Here is a 24,112-nt window from a genome sequence, read left to right as displayed (position 1 = left end):
AATACCCAAATGTCCCTGTGAGACCTTTAAATAAGTCCCCATGATATCTCTAATAATGTACAACGGCCACATGCTGTGAGAACTTCCAAGCCTCAGACTCCTTTGAGACTCCCCAGTACCCAATAAGGCATCGAAAATGTCCCCATGAGCCAACCCATAAAAGGCCCAAAACTCTTCAAAACACCCAAAAATATCTCCTCCGATGCTCTGAGACATGACCTCAAAAAGAGACCCACAATAAACCCTTCCCCTAATCAGGTCCTTCCATCCCTCAAACATCCCCCAAGGTGCCCCTGTAATCGCAAACCCACACTCAGGCCCCCCCCAGGTGGCAGTGGCTTCCCGGCCGCCTCCCCCACAGCCCCGCACTGCTCGGGGCCTGCCCCTCCCCCACGCCTTCACCAGACACCTGTCTCCTTGAGCCCACGACACCAGGGCGAGGCGGTGCACAGAGCATTTATTGAACCATACACTTTGCCCTCGCCCCCATCGCCCATCTGGAAGGGGTGCCCGGGGCTCCGGAGACACCTCCCCAGGTCCCACCCTTCGCGGCCAAGGGCAGGAGGAGTGGCCCTGGCTCCGCACCAGCAGCAGCAGCAGGGGTGCCCAGGAGCAGCGGCAGGAGGTGGCCCGCGGTGCCGTGCAGGGGGGCGTCAGTGAGACGGGTGCTCCTCCACTTCCCAGGTTGGAGGGAGAGAGCGCTGTCCCCTTCCCAGGACTTTCCTGGGGAGCAGGGAGGCGGGGGAGGGGCGCTGACTCCACACTTGGCTCTGTGCAGGGCCCCCCCGGAGCCTGCAAGTTGCCTCGGGTGGGGGTGTCAGCCCCGGCCAAGGTGCTGCTTCAGATCGAAGGGCAGCCTGGAAGGTCCCATGGGCTGAGGCCTAGACCTGTGGCTGATGACCTTGGCCTGTGGTCAGTATCTCGCAGGACCTGGCCAGGAGGCCAGCCACAGAAGCATCCGGAGGCCTAAGGCGCCCTAGGCAGTCGCAGCCCGAGCCGCATCCAGGGTCTCAGGCACTGAGGTCGATCTCGTGGTGCTGGTAGATCTGCGTGGGGCCCTTGAAGCAAGCGGCGAAGAGGAAGTGTCTGCCGGCCATGGTGACGTGGGCAAAGGCGCGGGGTGCCACCAAGGCCGGCGGCCCCAGCTCCTGCAGCGGCTCCAGGAGCCCCTTGTCAGGCTCGAGGCGGAAAACCTGGCTGAAGGCGAAGTCGCTGCCCAGGATGGCCAGCTGGTCCTTGGTGACCAGCAGAGGCTGGAAGACATGGGCACCGCGGGAGGGAAGTCGCTGCAGCAGGCGAAACATGGAGCCGTCCCAGCGCATGACCTGCGGGGGCAGCTGCCGGTGAGGGCCTGGGGGCCTGGGTGGCTCCTGGGGACCGTGAGCAGCTTGGAGACAGAAGCCTGTAGGTCCCCGAACCCCCACAGCTTTCTCATCTTCCTAAAGAAAGCACCACCCAGCGGCTCAGGCCACAGCCTCGGAGATGTCTTGTCCCTTCTGTCCCCTCACACCCCACACAGACTCAGTCAGCAGTGGGCACGGCGGCTCTCCCTCCCCATCTGGCCCAGCCTCCTCCCTGGTCACACACAGCCCCGGTGAACACCTTAGTCGGATCGGGGACCTTCTGGGCTCAGAACCCTCCCCTGGCTGCACCTCACTCTGGAAAGAGAGTGCTGGAGGGGCGGGCAGGGGGTTCGGAGTGTCAGGGTGGGGGTGGGCACGGCTGTGGTTAAGTCGTGGGGTGCCCAGAGTTGCAGAGCCAGAGTCGGGGAGTGGAATTGGGATCTCGGGGCTGGTGTCAGTGCTGGGGGGTGGGGAGTGGTTCAGAGTCAGCCAGCCTGGAGGGGCCACAGTCTGGGTGTCCCTGTGGGGGTGGGGTCATAGTGCAAAGGTCAGCGTGTGAGCTGGGCCGCCGTTTAGAGTCTAGCGTGCAGGTAGGGCCACAGCTGAAGAGCCAGGTCTCCACAGAGTCGGCCACAGTGTCAGGCCGGGCCTGTGCCCCCACCCGCTCCCCCCGCAGCCTGCGCCGCCCGGCCAGGCCCAGCCTCACCATGGAGTCCCCGATGTAGCGTGTCAGGCACAGGAACACGTCGCCACCAGCCTGGAAGTGGCGTGTGGCGTAGACATCCTCGGCCTCAGGGATGTCCGTGCGCCTCTCGAAGCGGCCACCAAACCAGTGGAAGAGCACGGGCCGCTGGGAGGCCGAGGCCAGCAGCAGGTGGGGCCGGCCGTCCAGCTCGAGGGCCTCCGCGTCCGTGTCCCGGTGCCAGGCGTGCAGGCTCTGGCGCGGATAGAAGCCGGGCCCGTCCCGGCACAGCAGCGTGGTGCTGCCCGCCTTGGAGGCGTCGGCCACCACGAAGCAGGGCTGCCCGTCCAGCCACAGGAGCTCGGCGTCGTTGGGCCGCAGCAGCCGCCGAGGGGCCAGCGCCTGCGTGGGGGCCAGGCGCAGGCCGGGGCCGGGCCGGGCCCACAGCTGCGAGCCTCCCCACAGGCGGGCGGCCAGCACGAAGAGGCTGGGGCCCAGCGCCAGCGGCTTGCAGGACACCACCGACGGCGCTGTGGGGGGGGGCAGGTCAGCCGGCCAGGCGGGCCACCGGGCAGGCGGGAGGGCGGGCGGGGGGCTCACCGGACAGCTCTTCCTCAGGCCGGAAGCGCTGCAGGCTGTAGTCCCAGGAGAGAACCAGGCAGCGGCCGGCAAAGGGCTGTGCCAGGACCACGTGGGGCTCCCCCTGGTAGGAGAAGGGCTCCACGCCCAGCGCCGACTCCCCGACCGTCTGGAACCAGGACAGCTCTGGGGGTGGCAGAAGAGAGTCAGGCAGGCCCAGGGCACCCTGAGGGTCCTCATCGCTGAGCCTCGGTTTGCACATCTCCGAAACGAGGGCCATCCACGGTGCTCACCTCGCAGGGACATAGAGGTGGAATCTTTATCTATAGCTGTATTAACTCACAGCAACACGGTAACCCTATTTTCCAAGCTGTGTGGCATCATCAAATAATCCCTTAGAAACAGCGTATTTATTAATTCACTTCCCAACATCCCTGTGAGATACATTCTGTTATTATCTCCACTTTACTGGTGGGGAAACTGAGGCTGAATGACAAAGGCAGCCTGTTGTCCAACAAAATACATCCTTCCCATCCTCCAGGAAATAGGATTGGAGCTGCCCAGTGGGGGGCCACACTGTCCCCACACCTCACTCGTGCCCTCCCTGGCAGTTAGGTGCAGCCACTCGAGACCCAGCTCCCAGTGGAACAGGGGCAGAAGCGACGGCTGTTGTGTTCGCCTCACTTGCTCGTGTGAGAACAGCTTGTCCTAGACTTGATCTGGCACCCTGACGTGCCACCACCTGCTTTCAGCCATAAGGACAATGCCCGGGGGCTGCCCCGCCCACCTGGGCCGCTCACCTCGGACTCTGCCGCCTTTAATCTGCGGGATTCTGAGGCTTGTTACTACTGCAGCTCAGCTCTAACTTACGTACCGCGGCTGCCCGGCTTGTTAGTGGTGGAGCCAGGCGTTGACTCCGGGTTGTACTGTGTCACTCTACCTGCCGGGCCCTGTTTCTAGGTGCCAAGGTTGAGGCAATGAGCCAAACCACCAAGGATGTCCACCCAAACGGGATCTTTCAAAAATGGCCATCAGATCACCTCCTGCTTAAAACCCTTCCTGGCTCCCCATGGCCCTCAGAATAAAGTCTTCGCTCCTCTTTGTGGGTTTCAAAGTTCTGCCACAGTGGGGCCCCTGCCACCTTTGACCTCATCTATGTCCCTCCAGCCACTCGCCCAAAGCAACACCTGCCTTCTTTTGAGCCTCAAACAGGGCAGGGTCTATGCTGCCTCAGGGCCATTGTGCAGGCTGTTCCCTCTCTCTGGAGTGCCCTTCCCTCTGTTCTTCGCTTAGCTAAATGCAGAGCTAATGTCCCCTCTTCAGAGAAGCCTCGTCCGGCTCCCCACAGCACTTCCCCTTAATCTCTCATCACTCCCTGCGTCTGTCACAATGTGAGGGTATATTTATTTGTGGAATATTTATTTAATGTCTGTCTCCCCAAACCTTCAGGACTGCATGTCCCAGGGGGCCAGGGCTCAGGGCTATGTTTGTCACCACTGTGTGTCCATCACCTCTCACAGGGCTGGTTGCAGAGTGGCGGCTAAATTAAACCCCCTTGTGCTGTGAGTCCCACGGACCAAAAGCAGGTGTTACACTTGGTAATAATTGTTGTCGTTATCATACTAATAGCATCTGTGTCGAGATCCTTTGGCTTGAACTCAGGTGTCCACTCCTTCAGAAAGCCCTTCCTGTCCCTCCAGGTCTGCGTGGCCCTGGCTCTGGGCCTCCCGCAGCCCCCACGGCTCCCCCCTCCCGGCCCGACCCCCTGCCCCTCCCCATCTCCACCCCGGTAAACTATCCTGGCAGTCCCCTGCATGGTGGGCTCTGTGAGGACAGGGCCCAGGCTGTCCTCGTCATGCTGTCCCCTCTCCACTGCCCAGCACCCACATATGTTTATGGAGAAGCAAAAGGAAAGTAAAGGTCAGTGAGGTGATGCTGCACAACAGACGTCAGCACAGTAGTTGGCAGACAAGTATTTGTAAAGTGGTCAGTCTTACACCAACAGTGAGAGTGAACACAGGCCTCCTGCCCCAGGCCCTGCACCGAGCGCTTGCACGGGCTGATGCACCGTGGAGTCCTCACGGCAATCCTACGTCCCTGTTTATTGCCCTCATTTTGCAGATGAGGAAACTGAGGCTCGCTCAGGGTCTCGCAGCCAGAACATGGCAGGTCGGGGGGCGAGGGGAGCGCCTGAGCCCTGGCAGCCGTGCCCCCTGCTCGCCCGCCTTCTTCTGGGAACCCCTGCTAGCCCTCCCGCCCCGCCGGGAAAGCCCCCACCTATGGCTCTGCACTTGAACGTCTTGGGGTCGAGGTGGCGGAGCTGCATGTGGGCCAGGGCGGCGGGGCCCCCGCAGGCCCCCGTCCCCACGCTGGCGTTCACCGTGGGCATCCACTGCAGCAGCCAGAGGACGCGGCAGTCACACTGGAACGGGTTCCCGCGGAGGTCCCTGGGGCAAGAGGCCGGGGAGGGGCTGCGACCCGGCTTCCACCGGCTGCAGGCTCTGCTCCCGCCCCCTCCCCAGGCCAGGGTCAGGGGGGGACCCACAGGTGGTGCTACAGATATGTAAGAGCCATTGCAGCCGTACTCCTGCGTGCCAGCCAGAAGTGGGCACAGATGTCCGCTCCCCCCACAAACATTCCCGCATCCTCCACCCTGCCCACCCCTTGGGCCTCACACGTGAGTCAGGGTTTCCAGGCCTCGGAAGAGGAATCTGGGGAGGGCTTCTAGGTGGTTATTGGCCAGGCTTCTGGTGGAGGAAGAGAAGGGACCGTCACCAGCTGCCAGGGTGCCCTGTGTCTCCGAGGGCTGGAGTGCAAGGTGACGTCGTGGAGCGTGGGGCGGTGGGGGCACGCACAGGTGTGTGAGGGAGCGGAGTCCTCTGAGGGCGTTCTTGGAGATGGAGCCAATCTCGTTGTCCTCGATGAAGCTATGGAGGGAAGGTGGGTGAGGGGGAGGCCCACGGGACTTGGGGGAACTCAACCAATGGAAGCCACAGGCTTCTAGAATGTGCTGGATTCTTCCCCAACACCTCAAACAATCCCAGGGAATATGAACCTGGCCCATTGCCTCACTGTGAACAGTGCCACCACCAACACCTCCACCATCACCCCTTACGACCAACACCAATGTTCACATCCCAACACCCACACCTGTCACTGTCGTCAACCCCAAGACCAATAATTGTCACTATCCCTAGTACCATACCATGCCACCATCATCACCAGCACTGGCACCATTGTCACCAACATCACCAGCACCAACATCACTATCACCAAATCCGACACCAACACCACAACCTACGTGATCAACACCAAAAAGACTGCCACCATCATCACCAGCACTGCCACCGTCATCACAAACATCAGCACTAGCCCAGCATGGCTGTATGCCCAAGACTCACATCTTCACCCACCACTGGCACCGCTACGGCCACCGTTTTCATAAATACCAACACCCTCACTGTCGTTGCCAACCCAGTACCAACAACGTCGCCATTAACACCAAACCCAACATCCCACCCACAGCCATCACAGCATCAACGCACACAACCCCTACAACGCCGATGATCATCACTGACACCAACCCTGAAAACTTCATCGTCAATATTGCCAGTCATCACCACTGGGTCCGCCATTTTTACTAACATCACCCCCACTCCATCATTATCAATAATGCCACCACCTCCCCTTCCGCAGCAGCAACAGGATCCCCATCACCGCCATTATCAACACCAGTGTCACCAGCACTGTCATCCTGTCATCACCGGCGCTGCCACCATCAGTACCAAGACCAACACTACCCACCATCAGCACCACCGTCAACGCTATCCCAGAATCACCACTACCATCGAACCCGGAGCTGTTTCCTGTTCATTTGGAACATTTCCTGTTTCTGCTCCTTTGCACACACTCCCACTGGGCTCCCAGAAGTCAAGTGGGGCCAGAAATAGGCTCCGGTTATGCAGACCCTTCATGAATCTTGAAGCACGGAGAGGTGAGAACGAATGAACAGGCTGACACCATGCAGCTGATCCGCAGCCCTGACCCCACCCCAGGAGCCAGGCCTCTTGCCCCTGCAGGAGGGGCCCTTGCCCAGACACCTCCCCAGGGCTGCAGCTGCTATCTGCCCCTACCCTGGGAGCCACAGAGGGGTCCCTCCTCCTCCTGGGCCCACCTGCTGCCATCCCCTGGCCTCACTCACAGGTACTGCAGGTGGGACAGGCCTGCAAACGCATCGTCCTCAATCACGGAGAAGGTGTTGGACGTGAAGAGGCTGGCACGGAAGCAAGAAAGACATTTTCCAGAGTTACTGTCCTCGTCTGACATTTTAACCTGGGCCCGCACCCTCCGCCCACACGGGCAGGGCACACGCATGTGCGTGAACATAGATGCTTTCGCGCACACACGTATGTGTGCATGGACTCCCACTCCCTCGAGCCAGTGGCCCGCTCAGCCGGGCCCCACTCACAGCAGGTGCAGTGACGGCGTGCGCAGGAAGCTGCCGGCCTTCAGCTGGGCCACTCCAGTCCTGACGAGCGAGCTGAGGATGTGGGCAGTGGCGGGTGAGGGGAAAACCATCCGGTGCTCTATCCCCAAACCAGAGCCTCCTGCTGTCCAGGAGACACTAGCATGCCACCCTCCCCTGGGTGTGTGTCCCTATATCCTAGGAGAGACTGGCGCTTGCCCTCCTCACTCAGCAAGGACCGTGGGGTGCTTGGCCCACCCGCTGGCTGTCCATCCTTCCAGGCCCCAATGCTGCCCCTGCCCTCTGGGGTCTCCCCTCTGCTCCCTTCCAAATCCCAGGCATCCCGGCATCCTTCGCTGGCCACCACCAGAGATCCCGATGGGCCCGCGTTTATTTGGGGACCCCAGCACCCGCCCCAACCCTTGGGGTCCCAGGACTCCAACCCCCACCGCCAGGCCCTGGGAGGGCCACACTCACAGTGAAAGCAGGGTCGGGGAGAAGTTCACGGGCAGGTCCGGGGAGCCCTCGCACAGGGCGCTGTCTTTGGAGCAGGAGCAGCGCAGAGGACACTTCCCTTTTGGGGGTCTCCAGGCCACCCCCACCCCCACCCCAGCCAGCAGCAGCAGCAGCAGAACGCCTGTCCCTCCCATGCCCCCACCCCGGCTGAGGCAGCTGTTCCCCTGCCCACCCGCCCGGCCCGTCCAGCGCTACATCTCTGCCGGACGCCCCTCCATCCCCCCTGACGCGGCCTGGCTTCTCCTCCTCTTCTAGGGCCTCCCCGCAGTCTGGGCTGCCTTCCTCCCGGTATCTCTCGTCGGCGTCTAATTCTCCATTTCTCTTTCTCTCCCTCTTTCTGTGTCTCTTTGTATTCTGACTCTGTGAGTTGGTCAGTTTCCCCCCCTCTCTCTGTCTCTGTCTCTGTCTGTCTCTCTGTCTCTGTCGATCTTCCAGTCTGTTCAGGTCTCTGTCCGTCCAGTGGCCTGTGTGCGTGTGCCTGTGTGTGTCCTCTGTCTGGTGCCTTTATTCTGGGCCTCCCTGCCGGCAGTTTGCCCTCCTCCCACGCCCCTGCTCCCTGGAGGTTCGGGAAATGGGGCTCGCTGGGCACCCGGTGCGTCCAGCAAAGCAGGGTAGGAAGGAGGAGGGGGTCAGAGGACATAGGAAGAGCGGCTCTGGGGAAGGGACTGGATGGCCCTATGGGAGGGGGAGGGGCCACCAAGGGCCAGAGTCACCCCCACCCTTCCCGCCAGCCCCCACCCCAGATTCCCCGCTCAACCCCATTCAGGGAGTGTGAAGAGGATGTCACCAGGGCGGGGACCGGATGGCTCTGCAGAGGGGGGATGGGAGGGGAGGTTGCTGGGGGCAGGGGATGTCCTAGCCACTCCCGGCCAGCCCCCTCCCCTGACTCCAGGAGGGCGTGGTGGGTGCTGTCACCAAGGCTTGGAGGGGACAGCTCAGGTCCAGCTGCTCCCTCTGGTGGCCACACTCGGCAGGACACTGCCCTACCCCAAACCCAGTACCTGCTGCCCAATCCTGAAATTAACCCCTCGAGTGCCCACCACCCACTGGGGCCAGGGGGCCAACCCAAGGAGATGAGGATGATGCCACCCCCTCCTTCAGCATTTACTCTGCACCAGGCCTTGTCCTAAAAGCTCATTTATTAACTCATTCTGGTCTCGCCACAGCCCGAAGTTGGAGAAGCAAAGGACAGGGTCAATAACCTGTACTCTAGGTTACCCAGCTGGGGCCAGAGGCAGGATTCAAACCCAGGCAACCAGCTCCAGGGCTCTGCATGTTATTTTGCATTCTTTCTTTGGAGATCAGAATCACGGCTATATGGATAAATGGTTATTTTTATTTGGACAAAGCCCTTAGCAGTTTAGATAGATTCTGTCCATTAAATTAGCAGTCCCCAACCTTTTTGGCACCAAGGACCTCTTTCATGGAAGACAAGTTTTCCCTGGACTGTGGGGGATGGTTCGGGATGATTCCAGTGCATTACATGTATTGTACAGTCAAACTTCTCTGCTAATGATAATCTGTATTTGCAGCTGCTCCCCAGCACGAGCATCACCGCCTCAGCTCCACCTCAGATCAGGCACTAGATTCTTATAAGGAGCCGCAACCTAGATCCCTCACACATGCAGTTTACAGCAGGGTTCATGCTCCTATGAGAATCTAATGCCCCCGCTGATCTGACAGGAGGCGGAGCTTATGCGGTGATACTAGCCACCGGCAGCAGCTATAAATGCAGATGAAGCTTCCCTTGCTGGCCCTCCACTCACCTCCTGCTGTGCAGCCCGGTTCCTAACAGGCCACTGGTCCTATTGGTACTCATCCGCAGCCTGGGGGTTGGGGAACCCAGCATTAAATAAGAAAAAATAAATAAATGGCACTTGTTACCCAACCTGAAGTAGTAGTAATATTTATTGAGCACTTCCTATGTCTTTACATGAATTTACTCAGTCCTCACAACAACCCTGTGAGGGGTATTATAGTTATCCCCACCTTACAGAAATTGAGGCACAAGGGAGGCTAGATGATCAGTTTCATGACACTGATCAGCACTGACCCTAACCACGACGCTGTGCCACCCTGCTGCCTGCAGCTGAGGGACACACACAGCCTCTCTCACCACTGGTGCACACGCCCAGAGGCCTCGCTGGAGGGCAGGGGACTTAACAGCACCAGATCAGAGGTCACACAGATCTGGGTTCCAGCCTGGTCTTGCATGGCCTCAGGCAGCTGGTTCTCAGTTTTCCCATCTGTCAAACGGGGGCAATCACGGCCCCCAGTTCCCAGTTGTGGAGAGGACTCAGGATGGGGGCAACGTGCCCTTTTGGGGGTCCAGCACCGGGTGAGCGCCTCACTGCGGTGCTCAGGGCGGACGTCAGATCCAGGTCCGAGTCCTGCACCTGAGCACCCTGCAGTCCGAGCAAGGCCATTTCCTCAGCTGAATAGCAGGTACAAGGACGATAATAATGATAGCTAACATTTTTTAAAAAATCACTTAGTGTGTTCTCAGGCTTTGTTCGCATTGTTTAACATGGATTATTTTAGATAATCATCTCAACCTCCCTCTGAGGTGAACACTATTACTATCTCCATTTTACAGAAGGAGACACTGAGCTACAGAAAGGTTAGGTCATTTGCCCAATGTCACACAGCTAGAAAGGGCGGAGCCAAGCCACTGTGGAGCGGTTAGCGCCGGGTTGGCTGAGAGCTGGCCTGAAGTCCTGCTCCCCATCTGCCCCTGCCTTCCCCTGCCCCCTCCCCCGTGCTGCATAAACATCGGTTTATCATTAACCAGGGAATGCTGGTGACCTTGGGGTGCAGGCCACCAGGGGCAGAGGCTCGGAGGGCTCAGACAGAGATGGGGCAGCCTTTCGAAGCTGCCTGGGTGCTCTGAGGCCACGTGTATACGTGTGTGTGCGCTCGCAAGCGTGTGTGCGTGTGTCAGGGCTACACCTGTGCCTGGGTGTGATCACATCCCACTGCTCCCAACTCTGTCCTGCAACGTGTGGTGTCTGGGCCTGTGTCTGACCATTCTGTGGGGCAGCTTCTGTCCTTAACCACCAGGGGGCCCTGGGGAGAATGAGCTCCGCTTGCTACACCCTCGTTTCCTCGTCTCTAAAATGGAGTTAATAGCAGGACATCAGGTTCCACAACCTCTGAGCCCAGCCCAGGATCACACACGTGACCTCAGTGATGCCTCCCTTGTATAGAGCAGGAAACTGAGGCACAGAGAGGTCACGAGGGCTGCCCCAGTTCACACAACCAGGAGTGCAGGTTTCTCTGTCACCAGCCTGTGACCCTGGCCTGCCCGTGAGGATACCAGGTTTGCTGTCTCCCGGGCGTCACAGAGGCCACATGAGCTCCGGGAAAGGAGAGTTTGGGGTTAAACACATGCCGGACTTTGGCGCGTGTGAACACGCAAGTGTGGCCAGCGGTGCATCCGTGTGCCGCGTGTGGGGGTGTGGACAGGTGTGTGCCTCTGTCTGTGGCTGTGTCAGAGTGGCAGGTCGTGTGGCGGTGCCCTGGACGGTGTCTTGCTTGTGTGTCTCCTCTGGGTGCCCAGGGAAGGGTGATGTGCGCGTGCACCAAGTTGTCGGCCTCCGAGGCTGCGTAAGAGTACCGGCCGCACGTCTGTATTGTCGAGTGTGTTTATGCGTCCGTGTGTCTGAGTGGACATTTGTGAGTGCATCTCACGTGTTTGTGTGACCGTTTGCGAGAGTGGACAGTGTGTGGCTCTGTGTCTGAGTGTCTGCGTGGGCATCGCTAGGGGACCTGCCCCACAGCAGCGGGCGGCACACCCCCCCCAAAACAGCCCTGTGGTGCTGCACAGGACACTGGGGTCAGGAGTCCGTGGGCTCCTGGGCACTCGGGCTGGGTGACCTTAGGCCCCAGTCTGGCCCAGTTCCCAGGGAGCAATGCGCTTGCGTGCTTGTGTGTGTGCGTGTGTGCTCGCGAGTGTGATTGTGTCTGAAATCCCCTTCTCCACGGTGTTCCCTGCCTTTCCCGCACACCGGCCGCTGCCTGCTGCTCCTCCATCTGAGCTGAGAGAGTTAACCTAGCGGGCCAGGGCGGTCTGGGCTGGGGGCCGCCCCCTGGCCCCCCTCCAGCCCCGGCTCCAGTTACAGCTGCTGTTGGGGAGGGCCAGGGTGGGGTGGGGCTGGGAGGGGAGCCTGCTGGGGGCGGTGCGTCCAGCTCTGGGCCAGGGGGTCCAAAGTGCTTAGCCCCCGGGGCACAGCAGGACGTTTGGGGGCCTTCCTTCAGCAGGGGACAGCCTGATTGGGGTGAGCGCCCCCCACCCCTCCCCTCCAGGCCTCACCCCTGGCCTGGCTGGGCCTCCTATTTTGGGAGCAGGAATGGCCAGCCCGTGGCTTCCCAGGCAGGCCTGACCCAAGAGGGAGGGAGAGTGGTTGGGACGCTGGGGTTCCGCAGGGGTGGGGGTGTGGGTGCGACTCCTCCCTCCCCTGCTGCTGCGTGTGCACTCTGGCTGGGTGTGGGGTTTGGACACGCACGTGTGTCGGTCTGGTTGCGTCACTGTTTGGGGGCACCGGAGGGCCGGACGAGGAGTACTGTGTGCCTGACGGTGTGTACGCCCTCCCACCCCCGCCCACTCCAACCAGAAGTTTTGGGGGAGAGGTGCTGTCTCATTCCATTCCATCCCCAGGAGTGTGTGTGTGCGTGTGCGCGTGCACTCTTGTGTGCCTGTGCACGCTGGCCTGCGTGCTCTCATCCCTGCCCTGGCATGTCTTCCATCTCTCAGGCCCACTAGCCTGGGCCTCATGTCACTGGCCTGGTGTTGTCCGGTTGTGAAAGATGTCACCCAGAGGCGGGCGGGGCGGGGGAGGGTGTTTTTCCCTTTTCTCATTGCTTCCTGGAGAGGAGAAGGGGTGGCCTTTCCCACAGGGGCAGCCTGTGGCAATGTGGCAGCCAGGCCTCGCCCCACAGGGCTGTGTGTGACCCCCGAGTGGGGGAAGGCAGGCTGTTGCCATGGTGGCCTGCGCCGGGCGAATTCCTCCAGGGTGAAGTGGGAGATATTTATACCCAGGGTCAGGCCGAGAGCGGGCGGCCGGCCGAGGGCAGGAGAGCTGGGATTTCACAGGACACAGCGAGGCGGCAGAGGGCAGGTGGGACTTGGGCGTGTCCTGCTGTCTTCATGTGTCTGTCTCTTCGTCTGCCCGTGAGAGGCCCCACCCTGCTCTCCCCTGCTAGGGTGGGTTTGGGGAAGCCGGGGCCTGTGGGAGAACCCTGCCTTTGCTGTTATTGTGTGACCCCCCCGCTGTGTTGATTTTTCGGTGACACCATGGCCCCATGAAGCTTGGGGTATCCCTGTTTCTCCAGGCAACCAAGCTGGGTGACTGACGCTTTCATGATTAGGTCCCTGGACTGTCTCTGATTTAATCCCTGGGTTCAGGCCCCAGTGGTGGGGAGGACAGGGGTACACATTTCTTGACATTTAGTGTCCCGCCAGGATAATGGTGTCTCTCAGCTACATCTTGGTCCTCTGTGTGGGTCTCCTCACCACGGCCAATGCAGGTGAGTCTAGGGGAGGCAGCCCACTACCCACCTTGGCCCCCAGGGTGGCAGGGTAGGGAAAACCTCGAGAAAGCACCAAGTTGGAGACCCCAACCTATGCTGAGTCAGTTGGGGCACCAGAAAATTGAGGGTCTCCACATGCGGTCCAGTCACAGGCTGGCATTTGAGGGAGGGGGGAGGGTGCCCCAGGGCAGGCAGAGGTGGGTGGGATGGATGGAGGTGGGCTGGACAGTGGAACAGACAGCCTGCGATCAGGCAGCTGGGCGGTGAGGTGGCCCCTGCCCCACCTGGGAAGTGCAGAGGAGGCAGGTAGGACCCACAGAGGGTGGGCGGCATGCCCAGACAGTCCCCAAACTCTCAGCCCAGGAAGGCAGAGCCCCAGAAGGAAGCATTCAACCATTGATTTCTCTCTCTATTTCCAGAAGCTCCAAAGGAACACGATCCATTCACCTATGGTAAGGGCTTCTGTCTCTGGGAGTCTGGGGGAGGGCTGGGTCTGCCTGTCCGTCCTTATTCCTTCCCTCCCTCTCTGTTCTCTCTCTCTCCCCACCCAAAAGTCTGCCATTCTCTCTCGCTCTATCTCTGACTGTGTTCCGTCTCCCCTGGTCTCTCTCTCACTGTCTCCATTTGATCCCTCTCTGGTCCTCTTGCTCCTTTTGCCCTGGTCTCTGTCAGTATCACAGGGCCCATCCTCTGCTGCCTCCTGTCCTTTCTCCCCTCCCCGTCCTCCTCCACCTCCCCACCCTCCACCCCTCCTCCCTGCCTGGGCCCCCTCCTCCCCGCTTTCCTAGGCATCCTTCTCCTCTCCCTGGTCCTCCTCCCCTCCCTCCTCTCATGTCTGCTCCCCTCTCCTTGGTCCTCCTTCTCCCCTCCTCCTCCCTGCCCCCCTGCCCGCGCTGCCCCTCTCCCCTCCTCCCTGCCGCCCTCAGACTACCAATCCCTGCGGATCGGAGGCCTCATCATCGCGGGGATCCTCTTCGTGCTGGGCATCCTCATCGTGCTCAGTGAGTGTCCCCCCCCGGCCCCGCCACGGCCCCGCCCCGGCCAGGCGAGGGAGCGAGCGCGCCCCCTGGCGGACGAAGAAGTCTCAGCCTTTCTCCCCCGCTCCTTCCCCACCCCCAGGCAAAAGATGCCGGTGCAAATTCAACCAGCAGCAGAGGTAAGAGGCCCCTCCGCCCTCACGCGCCTGCTCCGCCCTAGAAGGGCGCGGGGACGCGGCGGGAAGTGCCCCGCAGCGAATCTGTATTAAGCACCTACTGTGTGCCAAGCAAGGCCCAAGCCAGGCCCTGCGACCAAGTGATGAAAACACCTGCCGCCCTTCCTGGACAAGCTCCCAGCCCTGCGGGGGCGGCCGTGGGTTCCGACGGCCCCACGGATAGAAAATCTCAAAGCGTGATAACACAAAGTGCCGGAAAGAAAGGGCCGCGGTGAAATGAGATCACCTCACAAGACGGCCCAGTTTAGCCTGGAGTCCTGCGCCTGGCGCTTTGATTCCTCTTTAAATAAAATGTTAAAGCACAGCAGTGTATGAGTACCTTCGCCAGGCTAAACGGGTATCCATGATATTATAAGTAACAACTGATCTTTGTTGGGTGTTTACTCCTCACATCACCTCTGTGAGATAGGTGCTGTTATTAACCCTGTTTTACAGTTGAGGAAACCGAGGCACAGGGAGGTAAAGCCACTTTGCCCAAGATCACTCAACCGGAAGATGTGGGTTCTGGGTTTCCAGCCCAGGCCATCCCGTGGCTGTCTGCCAGGTCCCTTTGACCCTCCCTCCCGCATCAACCTCAAGTCCCTTCCCCCACCTTCCCGGAGGTGCTCACTGTTCACCTGCTGGGACACCCACACTGCCCGGGGTGCTCCTCACTTCCGGCTGCCCCCAGCCTGCTCCTCCGTGCACCGGTCTGGGAGATGGGGCCTGCACTGCGGGGTCCCTGGAAGGACCGCCCCTCCCTTTTCCACCTCCAACTCCCCCTGCGTCTGCCTTCCCAGGACCGGGGAACCTGATGAAGAGGAGGGAACTTTCCGCAGCTCCATCCGCCGTGAGTCTGGGGGGACCGTGGGTGTTTGGGGGGGAGGGCCAGTTCTAAGAACCCCTTTCCTGGCCCTCCCTGGGCGCCTAAAGGGAGGGGCTTGGTCCGGGAATTGCCCCGCCGCGGCCCCTCCTCCACAGGAGCGAGGATGTCCCTTCTGACACCCGAACCCTCTGGGTCCCCCACAGGTCTGTCCAGCCGCAGGCGGTAGAAACACCGGGCGCGACGGAACCCCGCCAGGTCCTGCGGCCCCGACGGGCGGGGGAGGGGCGAGGGTGGAGGAGGGGCCGAGTGCCCGGGAGGGAGGGCGGCCGGGAGAAGGAGGGCTGGAGGCCCCTCCTCGCCTCTCACCTTTTTCACCCCTCCAGGATTCCCTCGGCACGTGACGCCTCCCACCCACCACCTGCGCGCCCACCGCCACCTCCAGCGCCCGCGTCCCCGGCTCTGTCCCCCCAGACTCCCCATGCCGCCCCGACTTCCAATAAAACGTGCTTTTCTCCCTTGACAGCGCTTTGTTGATCTGTCGGTCCCTCTGCGGGAAAGCCTGGGCGCCCCTTGGCCCCGGCAGGGGGCGCCCCCACCCTTGGGGAAGGGGCGGGGACGACGGCAGTGGGCGGGGGCGGGGGCGGGGGTGGCCTGGCCGGGGGCGGGCTCCCCGATCCCCCATTGGCTACAGGCCCCCCCAACACCAGGGCTCCCCCCGTCTTCCCCCCACATCAGTCCGTCCTGCCTCCAGCTGCTGCAGCGCGCCTTCACCGGCTCGGCACCCGGCAGCCCCCCGCTCCGGCCCAGCATGGCGACCCCGACCCAGACCCCCACAAACGGTGAGCGTCGCCTGGGGAGGGGGTGCAGGGGGGCTCCGCCATCTGAGAGCTTAGGAGAGAGGGGTGGGTGATTCCAGTGTTGGTAAGGGAGGGGAGTGGGGAGGGGATGTCGGCTCCTCCTGCGGGCGGAAGCCCCTGTAGTGCACCCCTGGCGCCCCTCCGGGGTCTCGGGGACACCCTCTCGCTTGCGGTGTCCTCCCTGTGCGGGACCCGCGGTTAGAGAGTGGCAGTCCCGGGAGGAAGGATGCTCGGACAGGTCGCTATGGCAACCGGGTGGCTGGTCCGGCATAGTGATGGTAGCGGACGGCAAGAGATGGGCTTCGAGAGTGGGAGCTGGTGGGTCTGCGGCCGGAGAGCTTCTCAGAGATATCGGGGTCCCTGGGGTGGGCAGGGGGAGAGGGGCCGTATCCGTTTTCTTTCCAGCGCTGTTTGCTGTGGTGGATGTTTCCTGAAACCCCTGACAGGCAGGTTCAGAGGGAAGGAGAGAGAGCCGAAGGGGGGTGGGGAGAGAGATTGAGATTGACTGAAAGCCCGAAAGAGATAGAGACCAAGAGAGACAGGCGATCCGAATCAGAGACACAAAGACCCAGAAAAACAGACTCAGATGCAGAGCGAGTGACGGCGAGAGATGGAGAGCAGTAGACAGAGATGCAGAGAGAGAAAATCAGAGACAGAGACTGGGAGACGGAGGGATTGACACAGCTATGGAGAGGGATGCAGAGAGAGAGACAGGGAGGAAGAGAGGGGACAGAAATGGGGAGACAGCATGGGGTGGGGCCCGAACCACTGCAGTGAACCTCCATGGGTGGGAATAGGGTGGGGGGACCCTTCTTCCCAGCCACATCCAGGGGTGTTTTCCAGTCCTGGAGGAGCGCTGGGGTGTGCACAGAGAGGTCCTTCCCGTCCCCACCCAGCCTCACACAGGTTTATATTTCACACCCGTCAACCCAGTTATGCACCCACTTAATCCCTCGCTCCCACCATTGTCCCCTAACAGCCCCCTTGGCTGAACCTACTCCTGCAGCGGGAAAGGGTTAGAATGCTTTAATGAGGGGGGGGCGGTCATGGCATGGCAAGTGTTTCCAGCACTGGGGACAGGCAGGGCCAGGGGCATAGGCTGGGGTGGTGAGGAGGCCTGGCAGTGAAGGGAACCCCAATCCCACTCCTCTCTCTCCTTCCCTTCCCCCTTTCCCAGCAGCCGGGGGCTGCTGCACTGAGCCGTATCTGCAGAATCCGAAGCAGGGCGGGGTGGGGGGGTTGCAGAGGCTGGAAGCCACCCTGGGGAGAGGGGGCAGGGCTGAAGCAGCAGGCCTGGCGGGAACCCAGGGCTTCTTTTTGCAGAGATGGTGGTTAGCGGGATCGATGGCAGCAGACGGCAGAGGTGGGAGGGCAGACTCCTTATCCTCCCCTCCTTTGCTCCCCGCTTCTCCAAGTCACAGCATGAGAGGGGACCGCAGGTCTTGGGAAATCCCGGGGGAGGAAAAGCATGTTGTGCATCACAAGCTGCTTAAGGAAACTAATTAATGAATTGTTGGGGAGCGAGGGGGAAGGAGGTGATGCTGTCTCCACTCCTGCCAGAGAGCCGGAGGGAGAATTAGGGGCCAACAGAAAGGGGTCGGTGCATTAGCACAACTACACCTGGGTCCCCACCCCTGGGATGGACCCTCAGCTTGGCCAGAAGCCAGTGCTGCAGGGGCAACAACAGGAGGTGCAAAAGGAGGAGGAGGGGTCAGACAGGGCACAGAGTTAGAAATCCATGCCTCACACAGGACCCCACCCAGCCCGGGGTGCCTGGACCCATCACCTCTCTTCACCTCTCAAGATGCCCCCGTTGCCATAGCAACCACCTCCTTCCTGATCTCTCCTTGGCCACTGGCCAGGAGTAGTGCACATTCCTTTTCCTGCCTCCTGGCTCCACCCTTAGCCCGGCCTTGCCCTGAGGACCCAGATTGCTGGGGCAGCAAAGACCAGAAGAGGATGTTCTGCATGGAGCACTGAGCACCCAGGGAGGGACCAAAGAGGATTCTGGGACAGGAGCTCACCCAGTGGGTTCCCAATAACTTTGGGGGAGGGAGGGTGTGCAGAGAACCAAGAGACAAAAGTGAGATAACCCAACTGCTCCACCTTTGATGCAGCAGCCTCCTGCAGCCTAGGAGGGCCTCACATTCATTCATTCATTCATTCCAGGAAACTGGACAGCCTTTTATAGATATCTGAATTAACAGCAGAGATGAGTCAAACAAGTTTATCCACTGTCTCCAGAGGGAGCTAAGACAGAGCGCAAGTAACTCTAAAAACAATATTTCCCTATCTTGACACGTTTGAGTACCACCTTCATGATTTTTGCCCTATTCAAATGTTCCCCACGCTGCTAGTTAATATCTTTCCTTCAAAGGATTAGCTTTTCAAAAACTTAATTAGCTTTATTTTGTATCACCCCCACAAATGGAAAATTACTATTCTTTTGCCTTAAATTGAAGGCAAGCATAAAAACAATCTTAAGCAAGTGACTCTGGTTTTCTGGGTCCAGTGTCCCCCTTTTGTGAAATGGGCACGAAGACAGCACCCGTATCAGAGAGTTGCCAAGGCGATGAAATGTCTTGACATCTGTGCAGTGCTCTCTGGCACGGGCCAGTGCGACCCACTGCTGGTTAGATAAATGCAGAAAGGAGAAAACCAAATAATGTGACAAACTTACACATTATGTGTCCCCGTGCTATTCCAGGTCTTGCTGGAGGGCCACCTCTATCAGTCGGTATAGGCTAGCTAGAGTATGCTGTGATAACAAAAGGTACCCGAAATCCCAGTGGCATATGACAACCAGGGTTCACTTCTCACTCACACTACATGTCCATCACAAGTTGACTGGTCACCAAAGCAAACTAGAGCAACCACCATCTTGAACAGTCAGGTCACCAGACCAGAGGCAAAAGAGAACTCTTACATACTCCAGCCTGGAAATGACAATAACACTTTCTCTCACAATTCTTTGGCCAGGATTAGTCACGTGATCCCACCTAACCTCAAGGAAGCCATCCTTCCTGGGTCTGGAAGGAGGGACACCTGGCATTACCTTGGTACCCCTGACTGCCCCCTGAGTGGCAGACACTGCAGAATTCTGCTCTAGACAAGGCCAAGTGTAATAAGAGCTGTCAGAGGAATTAGCCACCCGGATGGATTTCTTGAATGGGAATGGTGTTCTGAGCTCTCCTGAAGGGAAATGTGGCTGAGGGCAGGGAGGCGGGAGACGGGGAGAAGAGAATTCACAGACACACACACATTTTATCCACACATCAACATTTCTGAAATGGGGCGAGACTTCTGACGGATGAGCATGTTTCATGTGGCAGAGTTCCACACATGTGCACGCACACACACACGCAGGGAACGCCACTGCAAAATTAATTTTGAATCTTACAATCAATAGTGTCTTAAAAATATGGTGATATAAGGTATTAGTCAGCATGGCTCCCCTGTCCTGGGTTTGGTGGCAGGGGCCACTGGATGAGAGCAGTAGCCATGGCACCTGCCCATGGGCACTCTCAGATGACTGAGAAGTTTTAGGGAATAATCAGGGAAGCTGTTATGTTCCATGGTCCACCAGTGGGAATGGGGTCTGTTAACCCCTTGGCACCATATGCAAACAGGAGTGTGTATGCGTTTTTCAGGGAATGAATCCTTAGCATCAGACCTCCACAGAGGTCTAGGACCAGGACTGCCACGTACGGTTGGTTGGATTGTTCACTGCCTATGGGACAGTACTGACTGATGGAGTGTGTAGGGGCTGGAATCCAGCCTCTGTTCCACTCTTCAGGCCTTGTGGCCTGCCACGAGGGTATATCATCCAGGGCAAGGGGTCTCTTTATCTGATTTCCATGAAGAAACTATTGGGGCCACTGGCCCCATTTGGATCCTGAAAAATGCTAAGAAACCCAGTGTTGAATATTCTCTCTCTCTCTCTTTCTCTCTCTCTCTGTCTCCCTTCCCAAAGCTCCTGAGGAACCTGACCCATTTTACTATGGTGAGTGTTGGATTTGGGGAGGGGGGTACCCTGGGGCTAGATGGAGGGGTGACTACAGGTCCCCATGGGTCACTGCTGAAGTGGATTCAGCTATGGCCACACAATACGTGGCTTTGGCCCCTGGCCAGGTGGCCATATGGGCTACAGTTCACATCAGCTGGGTTCATGGAGGGCAGAACCAGATTGGGGATGGGGTCGTCTCACACTCTCTCTGAGCCCCCTTCAGGCCTCACCAGGACTCTGGGCTGGTGCCTTGGAGTCATCAGAGAAGCTGACAAGGGAAAGCCTTAAAAGGAATGACTCGAAGGCCAGGCTGCCTGGATTTGAATCCTGCCTCATCCACTCTCTAGCTGTGTGGCCTTGGGCAAATGACTTTGCCTCTCTGGGCCCTTCTGTAAACAAGGGATAGGAATAGTTCCTACTTGTGAGGACTGTGGGAAAGATTTACCTGGATGATGCCATTAAATCATCCCCCTGGGACTGACGCTCAAAGAAGTTTCCCCAGGTCTGGTGGATCTGGCCCCAGTTTCCCCTCTAAACACCCTCCTGCCGCCCCCACCCCAACCCTGTGCTCATTCATACTGTTCCGCCTACACGTCAGTCTCTTTCGCATCCTAGGGGCTTTGCACTTGCTGTTACCTCCGCCGGGAATACCCCTCCCCTGGCTCTCCACTCAGGTCTAACACTGACTGCTCTGCTCCTTGATCCCCTGGTGAGAGGAGCCACACCACAGCCACCTGTGGTCACAGGACTTTGGTTTTTGAATTTTCGTTTGTTTAGTGCTTCATCACAATATGAAAGTCAGCTCTTTGAGGACAGGGGCCTGGACCATGCCAGTACCAGTATGGACTGGGTGTTCCCTAAACTCGTATCTCAGCAGTTACTGAGCATGTGCCTGCAAAGCTCCAGGCACTTGGGGACAGAGCAGTGAGCAAGACAGACACAAACTCCTGCCCTATGTGGCCTTATGCTTAAGGGGAAAGAGGCAGACACTCAAGAAAATAAATATGAAAATTGTGTATTACATAAGACTCTTATTAGATAAGAATATGAGATATGACTAATTCTTTTGAAGGAAAATAAAGGAGGGAATGAGATTAGAACGTGTTGTAGAGGATGGAAAACTCTACATAGGACAGCCAACGAAGGTTTCACTCACTTTTGAATAAGGCGCAGATGTTGGTGAGGAAAGGAGCCATGTGGGTATTTGGAGGAAGAGCTTTCAGGCAGAGGGAATAGCAAGTGCAAAGGCCCTGAGGTAGGACCAAGGTTAAGATGCCCTGGGAACAAGAGGGAGGCCAGTGTGACTGGAGCAGAGGATTGGCAAGGAGCGTGGAGTGGGATGAGGTCTGAGGAGGAAGAGGGACTAGATTATACAGGGTCTCGGGGGCCGCAGAGAGGGCCTTTTGGTTTTCATGTGGAGTGCAGTGGGAGCCAGGGGGGGGCTTTGAGCTGAAGAGTCCTAGTGGCTGTGGGGGGTGGGGGGTGGGTCGTGGGGCAGGGCAGCAAACCACAGAGAGGGTTGCTGCCATAGCCCAGATGGGTGACGATGGTGGCAGGACCAGGACCAGGGAGGAGGCAGTAGAGGGAAATTACTGTATACCTAGGGTCGGAAAATCCAGAGGGAGGGGGCAGGACAGGAGGGTAGAGGGTAGAGAGCTCAGGGGAACCTAATGGTGCCCAAGCCCCCGCTCTCCGGCCTCGCACTCACCCCGGCCTCCAGCACCCCTGAATTCTGGGCCCCGGGCTGGCAGCCTAGAGCCAGGACCGGGGCTCTGGTGGGGCTGAGGTGCTGGCCTGGCCTTGACGGCCCCCATCGTCTTCCCCAGACTACAACACGGTGCAGACCGTGGGCATGACTCTGGCTACCATATTGTTCCTGCTGGGCATCCTCATCATCATCAGTAAGTGTGACCCCTGCCTGGCTGTCCCTGGGTGCCTACCGTTCCCCTGCTGGCTTTTGTCCACATCCTTGTGTCCTATGTCCTGTCTCCTTGTGTTGTCTCTCTCTCTCCCAACAGGCAAGAAGGTCAAGTGCAGGAAGGCGGACTCCAGGTCTGAGAGGTCTGGCAACCTCAGGGAGAGGGGGGAGGGTGGGGACGGCCTGGGCCTGGGGTGCTCCCCCCAAGAAGGGTCCACTGGGCCTGTCACGTGTTTCCCATGAAGCCTGCGCCTGCTGAACCTCTTTCTGCTTCTCTTTGCCTCCACAGCCCAACATGCAAATCCTGTAAGTCGGAGCTTCCCTCCTCAGGTGAGGGGGAGAAAGTGTGTGGCTGTGGGAGGGTGTTGTGTGGCAGCAGGAAGGAGACGGGGCAGACAGTGGGGCCACCGGCGAGGGTCGTGGGGCAATTCCGTAGGAGGCTGGGGAAGAGGGATGGAAGAATGATACCAAACCGTGGGGAGGCCGAGTGGGTGTCGTAAAGAGCCCGCAAAGATTCCCAGAAACCAATCCGTAAGTCTGCAAAAGCAAGGACAGTCTAATGTCCCAGGAGACAAAGCTGCAAGCCTGTGACGAGAGGGGCCCCGTGTGGGAGAAGGACTCTGCCAGGCGGGCTGGAGGGAGTACGGAGCTGGGGAAGACAGGGGGAGAGAGCTTTCCGCACCGGATGGTTCAGCTGGGCAGGTCGAGGATGAAATGACTGCGGGAAAGGAGGGAAGGGAGGGAGGGAAGGCAGGATGGCTCCTGAATAATGACATCAAAGTAACAGAAAGAGAGAGGTGTGGACAGATTCTAAAATTCACGTTGGAAAAGAGAACATATGGGATGTAGGGAGGAAAGCTGGGGCGCAGAGGAGAGGGATGAAGGGCGGAGAGGATGGAGGTGTAGGGGGGAGGACTAGGAAGGAGGAGCACGGGAAGGGATGAGGGGAGGGTGGGGGAGGGGAGCGTGGGCGCAGGTGGCTGGAAGCTGTGCGGGAAGAGGGAGAGGGATGTAGGATGCAGGAGTGGGTGAGCATGTAGATGAAAGATTGTGACTCCTTGAGGGTGTTAATTTTAATTATGTAAAAATATCTTGACCTGTTTTTAGTGGAAGTGCATCCTTTCCAGAGAGTTTTAAAACATCGGAGATGGGAATCTCTCTGCCTCTTACAAAGTTCTTATAACCAAAAAAGGGGGGTGGGGAATGTCTTGGGTTCCTCAATAGTTCAGGGAATTGGTGTGGAATTTTATTTCTTTCGTTTTCTTTTCTTTAAATGAGATTTTAAAACGCCAGGGGGGCACAGTTGCAGAGTACGCCCGCAGGGGACTCTGGCCAGTCCCAGCTGAAGGAGGGCCGGGAGTGGGTGGGAAATGGGGGATCCTTATTGTATCCAAATGTTCAAGGTAGAGGGTATGGGAAAGGAGCCAGCGTGTAGCAGGAGATTAGGGGTGTAGGAGGGGGATGGGGACTCCCTTTCTGGCAGGGGGACACTCCAGAAAAGCCCAGGTTGGGCCTGAGGTCGCTGTCCCCATCACAGGTGTGTTCCTCTCCATGACAGTCTGTGGGGCAGGACAGCAGCCCGAAGGTGTCCCCATATGGGCGGGAGGCCAGGCAGCTGTCCAGTGCTAGCTCAAGGGTGGCGGTGCCCGGGCATCTGGCGCCCATGGGGACTGGGTGCGGGGAGCCCCCTGGCTGTGGGGAAGGAACGGCTGCCCCGCTCCGAGCGCTGACGCCCCCGCTTCTCTCCCCAGCCCCTGGCGGTGGCGGCGTGTAAGAGCAGCCCCGGAACCTCCACTGCTGTCCCTGCCTGGGCGCGGGAGCCTGAGGACCGGGTGGAGGCGGTGGGGACCCCAGCCGTGCGCCGGGGAGCGCCCCCCGAATGAGCCGCCCCACCCACCCCAAGGCTGGAGCCGCTGCACCCCGCTGTCCCTCCCCAGACCTTGGCAATGACGACCCCTCAAAGAGCCCGTCTGTATCCCGGACCCAGGGACTCAGGCCTCCAGCTCTTGGGGTGCAGGAGTCCCTGGCGAGCCCCCGAGCATCCCCGTGTACTGTTCCCCTGCACCTCCTTGTCTCCTCCCCGAGGACCCGTCCCCCTGCCCCCTCGGTGTCCACGTCTTGAGCTTAATAAATGTGCATTTGGTTTTTTCCCCTGTTCTGTCTGTGTATTCTCATCTGTGGGGACACGATGGGGGAGGG

The 24,112-nt window shown here is 59.2% G+C and overlaps 3 protein-coding genes across 14 annotated transcripts; 2 read left to right on the top strand and 1 right to left on the bottom strand.

Annotated features, from left to right (window-relative positions):
* Positions 1 to 449: 449 nt before the first annotated feature.
* Positions 450 to 8,288, bottom strand: LGI4 (leucine rich repeat LGI family member 4). 3 transcript variants are annotated; one of them, XM_045532363.1, is made up of 9 exons: positions 7,547 to 8,288; positions 7,073 to 7,144; positions 6,806 to 6,877; positions 5,460 to 5,531; positions 5,280 to 5,351; positions 4,882 to 5,051; positions 2,626 to 2,790; positions 2,050 to 2,555; positions 450 to 1,325 (listed from the first exon to the last, which is right to left on the bottom strand). In XM_045532363.1, the coding sequence occupies exons 1-9, from the start codon at positions 7,717 to 7,719 to the stop codon at positions 1,011 to 1,013; spliced, it is 1,617 nt and encodes a 538-aa protein (XP_045388319.1). In that variant the 5' UTR covers positions 7,720 to 8,288; the 3' UTR covers positions 450 to 1,010. The 3 variants fall into 3 exon arrangements, with proteins under 3 accessions (XP_045388319.1, XP_045388318.1, XP_045388320.1); XM_045532362.1 differs by having other exon boundaries at positions 5,280 to 5,531; positions 7,547 to 7,719; XM_045532364.1 differs by lacking the exon at positions 450 to 1,325 and adding an exon at positions 1,731 to 1,863 and having other exon boundaries at positions 5,280 to 5,531; positions 7,547 to 7,719.
* A 3,452-nt stretch (positions 8,289 to 11,740) lies between these two features.
* FXYD1 (FXYD domain containing ion transport regulator 1) lies at positions 11,741 to 15,654 on the top strand. 7 transcript variants are annotated; one of them, XM_045532360.1, is made up of 9 exons: positions 11,741 to 11,862; positions 12,524 to 12,755; positions 13,047 to 13,111; positions 13,534 to 13,566; positions 14,041 to 14,115; positions 14,234 to 14,270; positions 15,107 to 15,156; positions 15,336 to 15,387; positions 15,516 to 15,652. In XM_045532360.1, exons 3-8 carry the CDS (start codon positions 13,051 to 13,053, stop codon positions 15,356 to 15,358), a joined length of 279 nt encoding a protein of 92 aa, XP_045388316.1. In that variant the 5' UTR covers positions 11,741 to 11,862; positions 12,524 to 12,755; positions 13,047 to 13,050; the 3' UTR covers positions 15,359 to 15,387; positions 15,516 to 15,652. The 7 variants fall into 7 exon arrangements, with proteins under 7 accessions (XP_045388316.1, XP_045388313.1, XP_045388315.1 ...); XM_045532355.1 differs by lacking the exon at positions 11,741 to 11,862 and adding an exon at positions 14,763 to 14,871 and having other exon boundaries at positions 12,675 to 12,702; XM_045532357.1 differs by lacking the exon at positions 12,524 to 12,755 and having other exon boundaries at positions 11,774 to 11,862.
* Positions 15,655 to 15,776: 122 nt separating this feature from the next.
* On the top strand, positions 15,777 to 24,071 carry FXYD7 (FXYD domain containing ion transport regulator 7). Of its 4 annotated transcripts, none has more exons than XM_045532352.1 (6): positions 15,777 to 15,971; positions 19,963 to 19,992; positions 21,822 to 21,896; positions 22,014 to 22,056; positions 22,203 to 22,243; positions 23,665 to 24,071. In XM_045532352.1, the coding sequence occupies exons 1-6, from the start codon at positions 15,941 to 15,943 to the stop codon at positions 23,685 to 23,687; spliced, it is 243 nt and encodes an 80-aa protein (XP_045388308.1). In that variant the 5' UTR covers positions 15,777 to 15,940; the 3' UTR covers positions 23,688 to 24,071. The 4 variants fall into 4 exon arrangements, with proteins under 4 accessions (XP_045388308.1, XP_045388309.1, XP_045388307.1 ...); XM_045532353.1 differs by having other exon boundaries at positions 15,843 to 15,971; positions 22,014 to 22,047; XM_045532351.1 differs by having other exon boundaries at positions 15,843 to 15,971; positions 21,822 to 22,047.
* Positions 24,072 to 24,112: the final 41 nt, after the last annotated feature.

This window comes from Lemur catta, chromosome 19 (genome assembly GCF_020740605.2).
Source record: "Lemur catta isolate mLemCat1 chromosome 19, mLemCat1.pri, whole genome shotgun sequence".
Classification (NCBI taxonomy): domain Eukaryota; kingdom Metazoa; phylum Chordata; class Mammalia; order Primates; family Lemuridae; genus Lemur; species Lemur catta.
The sequence above is the reverse complement of the archived record's forward strand: the minus strand, read 5'-3'. Positions and strand labels throughout refer to the sequence as shown.

Coding starts and splice junctions, on each gene's coding strand:
- FXYD1 (XM_045532354.1), top strand. Junction 15,157..15,335: donor TTTCCGCAGCTCCATCCGCC/GTGAGTCTGGGG, acceptor GGTCCCCCACAG/GTCTGTCCAGCCGCAGGCGG. Junction 15,388..15,515: donor GCGCGACGGAACCCCGCCAG/GTCCTGCGGCCC, acceptor TCACCCCTCCAG/GATTCCCTCGGCACGTGACG.
- LGI4 (XM_045532362.1), bottom strand. CDS start 7,719: ATGGGAGGGACAGGCGTTCTGCTGCTGCTGCTGCTGGCTGGGGTGGGG. Junction 7,145..7,546: donor TCCCCGACCCTGCTTTCACT/GTGAGTGTGGCC, acceptor CCACATCCTCAG/CTCGCTCGTCAGGACTGGAG. Junction 5,532..6,805: donor CTGTCCCACCTGCAGTACCT/GTGAGTGAGGCC, acceptor TTCCCTCCATAG/CTTCATCGAGGACAACGAGA.
- FXYD7 (XM_045532350.1), top strand. CDS start 15,941: ATGGCGACCCCGACCCAGACCCCCACAAACG. Junction 15,972..19,962: donor GACCCAGACCCCCACAAACG/GTGAGCGTCGCC, acceptor CCCTTCCCAAAG/CTCCTGAGGAACCTGACCCA. Junction 22,244..23,664: donor GTCGGAGCTTCCCTCCTCAG/GTGAGGGGGAGA, acceptor TTCTCTCCCCAG/CCCCTGGCGGTGGCGGCGTG.